This window comes from Tachypleus tridentatus, chromosome 9, assembly GCF_004210375.1.
Source record: "Tachypleus tridentatus isolate NWPU-2018 chromosome 9, ASM421037v1, whole genome shotgun sequence".
Lineage (NCBI taxonomy): Eukaryota > Metazoa > Arthropoda > Merostomata > Xiphosura > Limulidae > Tachypleus > Tachypleus tridentatus.
Genome location: NC_134833.1, coordinates 10710319 through 10723308, shown reverse-complemented (window position 1 = coordinate 10723308; position 12990 = coordinate 10710319). Strand labels below are relative to the sequence as shown.

Below are 12990 nucleotides of genomic sequence, written 5' to 3'. Positions count from 1 at the left end.
TAATGTGGTTTCTTCACCAATTGCTACATATGTTCTGTTATTTTACGATTACTCAATTTGTTATTTTTATTGTGGTTTTTTTCACTAATTGCTACGTATGTTCTGTTATTTTATTATTATTCAATTTGTTATTTTTACTGTGGTATTTTCACTAATTCCTATGTATGTTCTGTTATTTTACTATTACTCAATTTGTTATTTTTACTGTGGTTTTTTCACTAATTGCTACGTATGTTCTGTTATTTTACTATTACTATTACTCAATTTGTTATTTTTTCTGTGGTTTTTTCACTAATTGCTACGTGTGTTCTGTTATTTTACTATTACTATTACTCAATTTGTTATTGTTACTGTGGTTTCTTCCCTAACTGCTATGTATGTTCTGTTATTTTATTATTATTCAATTTGTTATTTTTACTGTGGTTTTTTCACTAATTGCTACGTATGTATGTTGTTATTTTATTATTACTCAATTTGTTATTTTTACTGTTTTTTCCCTAACTGCGACGTATGTTCTTTTATTTTATTATTATTCAATTTGTTATTTTTACTGTGGATTTTTCCCTAACTGCTACGTATGTTCTGTTATTTTATTATTACTCAATTTGTTATTTTTCTGATAATGTTTTTTGTGCTTATTTAAATATTGCAAACAACTCAGTGAAAATGTGATTACACTTGACCGTTACAACTTAGAAAATATTAGTTTTACTATGTCAAGTTAAATCAATTTTATACGGGTTTCACTGCCTTTCACTATAATGTCATCTCACTTTGTACTAATGTAAGCCTATAGCTTTTTTAGTTTATTATGAAATAGTTGACTTAAAACAATTGCAGGTCTTTTGATTTCAAACAAATAACCATCAATTGTATTTATAAATTGTCATTTAATTTGAAAATAAACAAAGCCACTTTACAATAACACAATTCAACCAACTTAGTATTCTGAATGAGAGTGTGTCAATAATTAATCTTACAGAGCAATACATTCTGTTTAACAACCAAAACGTTTCTACAAGTTTTAGTCAATATTAGTTAATCATAGCATTAAAAGAAATGTTGAAAGAAAGAAAAATAACTTATATACTTTAAATTGATTAAATGTAAAGTAAGAATTAATACAGTGTTTAGTACAAAACCTACTTCTGAACAATAACTTATGAACCAATGAAACATTCACAACAGAAATTTACATCCTGTATTATGAGTCACAACACACAAGTGCACGTCAAACTTGTATTATGAGCCCTTCACAACACACAAGTGCACGTCAAACTTGTATTATGAGCCCTTCACAACACACAAGTGCAGTCAAACTTGTATTATGAGCCCTTCACAACACACAAGTGCACGTCAAACTTGTATTATGAGTCCTCCACAACACACAAGTGCACGTCAAACTTGTATTATGAGTCCTCCACAACACACAAGTGAACGTCAAACTTGTATTATGAGCCCTTCACAACACACAAGTGCACGTCAAACTTGTATTATGAGCCCTTCACAACACACAAGTGAACGTCAAACTTGTATTATGAGCCCTCCACAACACACAAGTGAACGTCAAACTTGTATTATGAGCCCTTCACAACACACAAGTGAACGTCAAACTTGTATTATGAGCCCTTCACAACACACAAGTGAACGTCAAACTTGTATTATGAGTCTTCACAACACACAAGTGAACGTCAAATGCTTGTGTTAATAACAGAAATAAACTATATGCTTATTGTTAGTGCAAATTTAACTACAGAGTTATTTGTGTTCCATCTACCATAAGGATTGAAACCTGATTTTTACTATTATAAGAAAACAAGGCTTACAGCTGGGCCACTTGGAGGTAAGAAAAGGAGGAGACAAAGTTATACACATGTTATTCTGGAAAACCAAATTTTGAAACCTTACCAGAATTCAGTTCTTCTATCTTAATTGAAATTTCCAACTCTGCTGGATCCACTAAAACTAGTTTTTCACTGAACTGTTTTAAATGCCTGTTTCCTCGACCATCCCTAACACTTGTCTTTTTATTAAAATAGACATTTGTCTGAGAAAAAAAAAATATTTTTAGCAACTTGCAATATGAAATTTGATATCAATATTATACTTGTATCAATTTACAGTTTTAAAAACAGAAATTATAAAGAAACTTTATCTCATCATTTCTTCCCATTATGAGACCTTTAGATTCAACCCTCAAACTAACATTCATTTGTAAACTATACCATTATCATTCCATCATTTCTTCCCATTATGAGACCTTTAGATTCAACCCTCAAACTAACATTCATCTGTAAACTATACCATTATCATTCCATCATTTCTTCCCATTATGAGACCTTTAGATTCAACCCTCAAACTAACATTCATTTGTAAACTATACCATTATCATTCCATCATTTCTTCCCATTGAGACCTTTAGATTCAACCCTCAAACTAACATTCATTTGTAAACTATACCATTATCATTCCATCACTTCTTCCCATTATGAGACCTTTAGATTCAACCCTCAAACTAACATTCATCTGTAAACTATACCATTATCATTCCATCATTTCTTCCCATTATGAGACCTTTAGATTCAACCCTCAAACTAACATTCATCTGTAAACTATACCATTATCATTTCATCATTTCTTCCCATTGAGACCTTTAGATTCAACCCTCAAACTAACATTCATCTGTAAACTATACCATTATCATACCATCATTTCTTCCCATTGAGACCTTTAGATTCAACCCTCAAACTAACATTCATCTGTAAACTATACCATTATCATACCATCATTTCTTCCCATTGAGACCTTTAGATTCAACCCTCAAACTAACATTCATCTGTAAACTATACCATTATCATTCCATCACTTCTTCCCATTATGAGACCTTTAGATTCAACCCTCAAACTAACATTCATCTGTAAACTATACCATTATCATTCCATCATTTCTTTTTGCAATTTATAAAACTATACAAAATAGTTTTATTGTTAAATGTAACAATACAAAATAGTTTTATTGTTAAATGTAACAATACAAAATAGTTTTATTGTTAAATGTAACAATACAAAATAGTTTTATTGTTAAATGTAACAATACAAAATAGTTTTATTGTTAAATGTATATAAAAAACTTATACTACACATGGTAAAAAAGCACAATTTCTGTTGAGAAAACAATGAACAAACAAAAATACACAACGTTTTATTATTTAAGACAGAAACAAGCACCCAGTTCTTAGATGACATGACGACTACACGAAACATGTTCTACATGAAATTATCTTGAACAGACACTGATATCACATAAACCCTACAAGGTGGAACTTTCAAAAGCTATTGGGTATAATGGTTTTTATAGTTTCATACCAAAACTTTTTCAACCAAAATGTTTTTCTAACATTTTGAGATTAAACAGACACTAATTTTTTTTGTTACATTTTACAATATTATTTTGAATGTTTAATAAACATTGCTGTTTATACATATCTTTAAGATTTATTTTGTTTCCTAAGACGACTGGTATGGATATTAACACTTTTATTAAAGTAAAGTAGAGAACAATGTTTTGACTTTCTTTGGTAATCTCCAGGCTAACAAAGAAAGAGTTTACAACTGACCATCCCTAATACATGTAGCCAACAATGGGCAGTTGGAAACTCTTTGTTCATCTGGAGATGACCTAAGAAGGTCAAAACATTGTTCTCTACTTTACTTTAATAACAGTGTTAATACCCATACCAACCATCTTGAGATACATTTTTATTTCAAGTGGGTTTTTCTTGGCATCACAATTTTTTGTCTTATGTGTTTCAAACAAACAAAAATACTTTTTTACCACAACCTACAATTCAGTCAATAATTAGTTCAAACATTTCTCCCCCATAATTTCATTAGTAGACGTTGCATGGTTGAAATTTGTAACTCAAATTATTTCATTAGTAGACGTTGCATGGTTGAGGTTTGTAACTCAAATTATTTCATTAGTAGACGTTGCATGGTTGAGGTTTGTAACTCAAATTATTTCATTAGTAGACGTTGCATGGTTGAGGTTTGTAACTCAAATTATTTCATTAGTAGACGTTGCATGGTTGAGGTTTGTAACTCAAATTATTTCATTAGTAGACGTTGCATGGTTGAGGTTTGTAACTCAAATTATTTCATTAGTAGACGTTGCATGGTTGAGGTTTGTAACTCAAATTATTTCATTAGTAGACGTTGCATGGTTGAGGTTTGTAACTCAAATTATTTCATTAGTAGACGTTGCATGGTTGAGGTTTGTAACTCAAATTATTTGAATGTGAAAAAGTGGCAGTTTTTATGCCAAAGGTAACTCTCAGGATAGAACCTGAAATAATAACATGTTCAACAGAACCAGTCCATTACAAACTTCAACCCTATTATTAAATGTAACCATAAAACTTGAAATGACATCCTACTCAGCATGTGTCAAGACCAGTCCATTACAAACTTCAACCCTATTATTAAATGTAACCATAAAACTTGAAATGATATCCTACTCAACATGTGTCAGGATCAGTCCATTACAAACTTCAACCCTATTATTAAATGTAACCATCAAACTTGAAATGATATCCTACTCAGCATGTGTCAAGACCAGTCCATTACAAACTTCAACCCTATTATTAAATGTAACCATAAAACTTGAAATGATATCCTACTCAACATGTGTCAGGATCAGTCCATTACAAACTTCAACCCTATTGTTAAATGTAACCATAAAACTTGAAATGACATCCTACTCAGCATGTGTCAAGACCAGTCCATTACAAACTTCAACCCTATTATTAAATGTAACCATAAAACTTGAAATGATATCCTACTCAACATGTGTCAGGATCAGTCCATTACAAACTTCAACCCTATTATTAAATGTAACCATCAAACTTGAAATGATATCCTACTCAACATGTGTCAGGACTAGTCCATTACAAACTTCAACCCTATTATTAAATGTAACCATCAAACTTGAAATGATATCCTACTCAACATGTGTCAGGATCAGTCCATTACAAACTTCAACCCTATTATTAAATGTAACCATCAAACTTGAAATGATATCCTACTCAACATGTGTCAGGACTAGTCCATTACAAACTTCAACCCTATTATTAAACGTAACCATAAAACTTGAAATGATATCCTACTCAACATGTGTCAGGATCAGTCCATTACAAACTTCAACCCTATTATTAAATGTAACCATCAAACTTGAAATGATATCCTACTCAGCATGTGTCAAGACCAGTCCATTACAAACTTCAACCCTATTATTAAATGTAACCATAAAACTTGAAATGATATCCTACTCAACATGTGTCAGGATCAGTCCATTACAAACTTCAACCCTATTGTTAAATGTAACCATAAAACTTGAAATGACATCCTACTCAGCATGTGTCAAGACCAGTCCATTACAAACTTCAACCCTATTATTAAATGTAACCATAAAACTTGAAATGATATCCTACTCAACATGTGTCAGGATCAGTCCATTACAAACTTCAACCCTATTATTAAATGTAACCATCAAACTTGAAATGATATCCTACTCAACATGTGTCAGGACTAGTCCATTACAAACTTCAACCCTATTATTAAATGTAACCATCAAACTTGAAATGATATCCTACTCAACATGTGTCAGGATCAGTCCATTACAAACTTCAACCCTATTATTAAATGTAACCATCAAACTTGAAATGATATCCTACTCAACATGTGTCGGGACTAGTCCATTACAAACTTCAACCCTATTATTAAACGTAACCATAAAACTTGAAATGATATCCTACTCAACATGTGTCAGGATCAGTCCATTACAAACTTCAACCCTATTATTAAATGTAACCATCAAACTTGAAATGATATCCTACTCAGCATGTGTCAGGATCAGTCCATTACAAACTTCAACCCTATTATTAAATGTAACCATAAAACTTGAAATGACATCCTACTCAGCATGTGTCAAGACCAGTCCATTACAAACTTCAACCCTATTATTAAATGTAACCATAAAACTTGAAATGATATCCTACTCAACATGTGTCAGGATCAGTCCATTACAAACTTCAACCCTATTATTAAATGTAACCATCAAACTTGAAATGATATCCTACTCAACATGTGTCAGGACTAGTCCATTACAAACTTCAACCCTATTATTAAATGTAACCATCAAACTTGAAATGATATCCTACTCAACATGTGTCAGGACTAGTCCATTACAAACTTCAACCCTATTATTAAACGTAACCATAAAACTTGAAATGATATCCTACTAAACATGTGTCAGGATCAGTCCATTACAAACTTCAACCCTATTATTAAATGTAACCATCAAACTTGAAATGATATCCTACTCAACATGTGTCAGGATCAGTCCATTACAAACTTCAACCCTATTATTAAATGTAACCATCAAACTTGAAATGATATCCTACTCAACATGTGTCAGGACTAGTCCATTACAAACTTCAACCCTATTATTAAATGTAACCATCAAACTTGAAATGATATCCTACTCAACATGTGTCAGGACTAGTCCATTACAAACTTCAACCCTATTATTAAATGTAACCATCAAACTTGAAATGATATCCTACTCAACATGTGTCAGGACTAGTCCATTACAAACTTCAACCCTATTATTAAATGTAACCATCAAACTTGAAATGATATCCTACTCAACATGTGTCAGGATCAGTCCATTACAAACTTCAACCCTATTATTAAATGTAACCATCAAACTTGAAATGATATCCTACTCAACATGTGTCAGGACTAGTCCATTACAAACTTCAACCCTATTATTAAACGTAACCATAAAACTTGAAATGATATCCTACTCAACATGTGTCAGGATCAGTCCATTACAAACTTCAACCCTATTATTAAATGTAACCATCAAACTTGAAATGATATCCTACTCAACATGTGTCAGGACTAGTCCATTACAAACTTCAAACCTCTTATTAAATGTAACCATCAAACTTGAAATGATATCCTACTCAACATGTGTCAAGACCAGTCCATTACAAACTTCAACCCTATTATTAAATGTAACCATCAAACTTGAAATGATATCCTACTCAACATGTGTCAGGATCAGTCCATTACAAACTTCAACCCTATTATTAAATGTAACCATAAAACTTGAAATGATATCCTACTCAACATGTGTCAGGACTAGTCCATTACAAACTTCAACCCTATTATTAAATGTAACCATAAAACTTGAAATGATATCCTACTCAACATGTGTCAGGATCAGTCCATTACAAACTTCAACCCTATTATTAAATGTAACCATCAAACTTGAAATGATATCCTACTCAACATGTGTCAGGATCAGTCCATTACAAACTTCAACCCTATTATTAAATGTAACCATAAAACTTGAAATGATATCCTACTCAACATGTGTCAGGATCAGTCCATTACAAACTTCAACCCTATTATTAAATGTAACCATCAAACTTGAAATGATATCCTACTCAACATGTGTCAGGACTAGTCCATTACAAACTTCAACCCTATTATTAAATGTAACCATCAAACTTGAAATGATATCCTACTCAACATGTGTCAGGATCAGTCCATTACAAACTTCAACCCTATTATTAAATGTAACCATCAAACTTGAAATGATATCCTACTCAACATGTGTCGGGACTAGTCCATTACAAACTTCAACCCTATTATTAAGCGTAACCATAAAACTTGAAATGATATCCTACTCAACATGTGTCAGGATCAGTCCATTACAAACTTCAACCCTATTATTAAATGTAACCATCAAACTTGAAATGATATCCTACTCAACATGTGTCAGGACTAGTCCATTACAAACTTCAAACCTCTTATTAAATGTAACCATCAAACTTGAAATGATATCCTACTCAACATGTGTCAGGACTAGTCCATTACAAACTTCAACCCTATTATTAAACGTAACCATAAAACTTGAAATGATATCCTACTAAACATGTGTCAGGATCAGTCCATTACAAACTTCAACCCTATTATTAAATGTAACCATCAAACTTGAAATGATATCCTACTCAACATGTGTCAGGACTAGTCCATTACAAACTTCAACCCTATTATTAAATGTAACCATCAAACTTGAAATGATATCCTACTCAACATGTGTCAAGACCAGTCCATTACAAACTTCAACCCTATTATTAAATGTAACCATCAAACTTGAAATGATATCCTACTCAACATGTGTCAGGATCAGTCCATTACAAACTTCAACCCTATTATTAAATGTAACCATAAAACTTGAAATGATATCCTACTCAACATGTGTCAGGATCAGTCCATTACAAACTTCAACCCTATTATTAAATGTAACCATAAAACTTGAAATGATATCCTACTCAACATGTGTCAGGATCAGTCCATTACAAACTTCAACCCTATTATTAAATGTAACCATCAAACTTGAAATGATATCCTACTCAACATGTGTCAGGATCAGTCCATTACAAACTTCAACCCTATTATTAAATGTAACCATAAAACTTGAAATGATATCCCACTCAACATGTGTCAGGATCAGTCCATTACAAACTTCAACCCTATTATTAAATGTAACCATCAAACTTGAAATGATATCCTTCTTAACATGTGTCAGGACTAGTCCATTACAAATTTCAAACCACTTATTAAATGTAACCATCAAACTTGAAATGATATCCTACTCAACATGTGTCAGGATCAGTCCATTACAAACTTCAACCCTATTATTAAATGTAACCATAAAACTTGAAATGATATCCTACTCAACATGTGTCAGGATCAGTCCATTACAAACTTCAACCCTATTATTAAATGTAACCATAAAACTTGAAATGATATCCTACTCAACATGTGTCAGGATCAGTCCATTACAAACTTCAACCCTATTATTAAATGTAACCATCAAACTTGAAATGATATCCCACTCAACATGTGTCAGGACTAGTCCATTAAAAATTTCAAACCTCTTATTAAATGTAACCATAAAACTTGAAATGATATCCTATTCAACATGTGTCAGGACTAGTCCATTAAAAATTTCAAACCTCTTATTAAATGTAACCATAAAACTTGAAATGATATCCTACTCAACATGTGTCAGGATCAGTCCATTACAAACTTCAACCCTATTATTAAATGTAACCATCAAACTTGAAATGATATCCCACTCAACATGTGTCAGGACTAGTCCATTAAAAATTTCAAACCTCTTATTAAATGTAACCATAAAACTTGAAATGATATCCTATTCAACATGTGTCAGGACTAGTCCATTAAAAATTTCAAACCTCTTATTAAATGTAACCATAAAACTTAAAATGATATCCTACTTAACATGTGTCAGGACTAGTCCATTACAAATTTCAAACCTCTTATTAAATGTAAACATAAAACTTAAAATGATATCCTACTTAACATGTGTCAGGACTAGTCCATTACAAATTTCAAACCTCTTATTAAATGTAACCATAAAACTTGAAATGATATCCTACTCAGCATGTGTCAGGACTAGTCCATTACAAATTTTGACTCTACTGTTAAATATAAACATAAAAACCAATTAAATTATATTTAACAAACAGCATAAAAAAAACATTAAAAATGTTGACCCTGTTTTTTAAAAGTAACTATAACAAACTTACGTAAATTAAAATTTAGTAAAGAACTGCCATTAATCACTATCTTTTAGCTATATAAAAAATATATACTTTGTTCGTAGTTGACAAAGGTGACACAAGCTTCATTAAAAGAGCGTCTCTTTGAGAAATTAGTCCAGACAGGACCATGAAGGACGTAATGTTACAGTCCTCACAGGAAAATGACTCGTATTCTATCCCACTATCAGATTCCAAAATGATCACCTGTACAATGTTTAAAAACAGCTACATGTTAAATAATTAGATTTAAATGTATTTATTATTATATATTTTTGTAGTTTGCTTAACTATCCTTTATAACAAATCTTAACATTTGATAAAATTGTTTTTTTATATGTAAGCACAGAGGTACTTAATAAAGAAAAGTGAAATCTTACTCAAAGTTGTTTTTATATTTCTTTGAAGTTCAATTTAAATATAACAGACAGTTTGAATACACATAACAGTGAACTAAGTTATGAAATTTATTTTTTCCCATACTGAAAATATATTTCTAATAGGCACTTACCTCCTGCCACAGAATAGTTTTTCATGCTCAGTGTTTCTCTCAATATGCACAAATTTGTGCTTGCCACCAACCTTGAAACTCCAATCTACTCGACAATAAACATGGTTACTGCATATTCACATGTAAATTATTGTGTGACAATGTTTCATATCCTCCTGATGCAGTTTACTCCTTCTATTCAACTTTGCCTAAAAATCACTTTGAGATTAGTCTGAAAATAAGAATGGGTAGTGAGGAGGAAAGGGTGGAAGTATGACTGGACGTAAGTACCTATCAGAAATATATTTTCAATGTAAGAAAATAACTTCCGATGAAGTACCTTACTTCCATTTATATAGTAGCTACACGTTGAAATGATGGAGGGACAAGTTATGTGGATGAGCATCTTCTGTAAGCATCTGAAGAACACCCATGGAATGTGACCTTTTGGAGAAGACCACACCATTTCTGTACCAAGTATACTCTTTGCTCCGTGTGGTAGTAAGTATTGCATAGCTGGGCAAAAATCAGGAGCACATCTCTGAATCGATAGAAAAACCAGATGTACCTTAGAGTATAAAATGGTTAAGGTAATCAACTCCAGCCCAAAACCAGTCAGCATCATGGTAGAAGGAACATCCACACAGTCTTCTCCTTAAGTTTAGGAGACAATAGTGAGAAAGTTCATACTGTTTGACTAAACAGGGCAAACATGCACATTCACAACCAACATCAGCTGTTTGGGAAAATCAACATTCAAACAATGCTAGGAAGGGATGTGGAAGCATTGTAGTTTACTCAAAAGCAAGGCCAACCTAACCAGTACCACCCTGCACATCATCATCTTCCAGGTTTGACCTTCACACAGGTGAAGTCCATGAAGGGGCTACAACTCCTCCATGCAACATTAGCCTTTAGGACTTAATTGCATGGAACTGGAATGCAAGAGGCAAAACTAAATGAATGTGGTAGAATAAAGCATCCCTGCCAACACATATATGAGGACTTATGGTGGTTGGACCAGCTTTAAACACTCTCTGGAAACTGACAGAAAAATATAAAAGTAATGGAGAAGTTTAGAGCTGAATTAGAAGTGAAAACCAGGGTAAGGTCAACCAGAAGAACATGACATGGAATCAATTGGAAAATCAAAGTTTTCCTTCAGACTCTATGAGGTAAACTTATAGGATTGGGAAAGACTGGCAAACGATTGAAGGCACCCAAAACATGACACAGCATCAAACATATAAGCGTGTGTGGGCCAAATAAAGAAGTTGCAATATCAAAGAACAAAGCAAAGAGGAATGGGTGCCCCCTTGGAGATTCATATGAGACAACAGTTGAGTTGAAATTTGGTTGAATGGATAACAACTGTCTTTTGTAGAAACACAAGTATAGCAGATGAAGTTGAACAACTCTTTTCAACCTTTCATCTTTGAAAATGTCACCCTCTATACTTGTGTTCGTACAATAGGCAATTGCTGTCCATTCAAATCAAATATCAGCATGAATACTCTGCCCAAATAATCTATCAAAGAACAGTGGGGTTAGCTGAATGGATAATAACCAATGTGTTTCAAGCAAAGAAATATAAATGATCCAAAACACATAGAACTGCCAGAAGCTCCAGGATGTTCATATGGAAGGATTGTTTGACTGTAGATCACTGTCCAAAAGCCTCCTGATGTTTGATCCATGTCATCCAACTCTGGAGAGAAGAATAAGTAAACAGGTGCAGATCGTGATTAGGAGGAAGTGTCACCCCCATTTTATTGTTTTCTCTGTCCAACTATTAACAGAAATCATACAGGACCAAAAAAGGGCAAGTACTGAAGAAGTCCAATGGCTCTCAATCATGATTCCATTGAAAAATATATGTGTAAAAATGGTTGGTTTGGGTTGAGAAAATTTTTATGTAGAGGAGCGAATGATGTTCGAAGAAGATCGAAACATTGTTTGTTACATGTATATTTTTCTCTACAAGTGGATTTTCTCACCATCACTGATCAAGATTCCATTAGTTGTGCAGCAATCACTGAAAAGAACATGTGTTACTGACACAAACGAATAAGAGCTTTCACGGAAGCCCAAATCCCCAAAACAAACAAGAACCTTGCATGCAGAAAGTGAGGGAAAGGAGAGGGCACAAAGAACCGAAAGAGCTCCATCAAATGTAGCAGCCATAAAAGTTGGGCCCAACTGAGATATGTGTTGCAAAACAGCCCCAAATGTATAAAATATTGCATGGGTATAAGGAAAGTATTCCCCATTACAGTAGTACTATGAACACTTCAGTTAAAAGTAGGCAACTGTGGTGAGAAGCTACAAGTACAGAAGGAGCCAACTGAAGACAGTCATCCCTACAGTGGTGAAAGTGCAATATCCTGATAAAAACCCCTTTGTGAACTAACTAAAGACAGCATCTGGACTATGGAAGAAATAGGAACATGTGAGCAGACATTTGAAAACATCCACTTTAGTCATTCACAGACTTGAAGAAAAAGTCCACCTGAGAGTGAGAAAATATTCCCAGGTAAAACAAGGGAGATCCAGATGTGGGACAGATTGGTCACAGGACACTAGTCCTCAGTTTTCCCAGGGATAATAAAAAGCCTGATATAAATGCCAGAGAAGGAAGACTGATAGGCTTTACAACATGCTGTGAGAGTTAGAGTCTGAAACATCTTGGAAAGACAGTAGCAAGTAGTGGGATCCCGAGGAGTAGAAAAGGACATGATATTGGGAGACAACAGAGGAGGGAAGAGGAACTGGAGCAAAAGTCCACCTGAGAACACCTGAA

At 33.1% G+C, this 12990-nt stretch overlaps 1 protein-coding gene across 5 annotated transcripts in view; it reads right to left on the bottom strand.

The window, feature by feature from the left end:
* The window catches only part of LOC143224751 (uncharacterized), a 29949-nt gene that overhangs the window by 4896 nt on the left and 12063 nt on the right, over window positions 1-12990 (bottom strand). For 2 of the 5 annotated variants that reach the window (XM_076453019.1, XM_076453020.1), the window contains exons 8-9: window positions 9755-9907; window positions 1909-2047 (exon numbers count right to left, since the gene is read on the bottom strand). In XM_076453019.1, coding sequence (XP_076309134.1) covers window positions 1909-2047; window positions 9755-9907 — 292 coding nt within the window. The remainder of the gene's footprint in view (window positions 1-1908; window positions 2048-9754; window positions 9908-12990) is intronic. The other 3 variants (XM_076453023.1, XM_076453022.1, XM_076453021.1) reach the window with 2 other exon arrangements.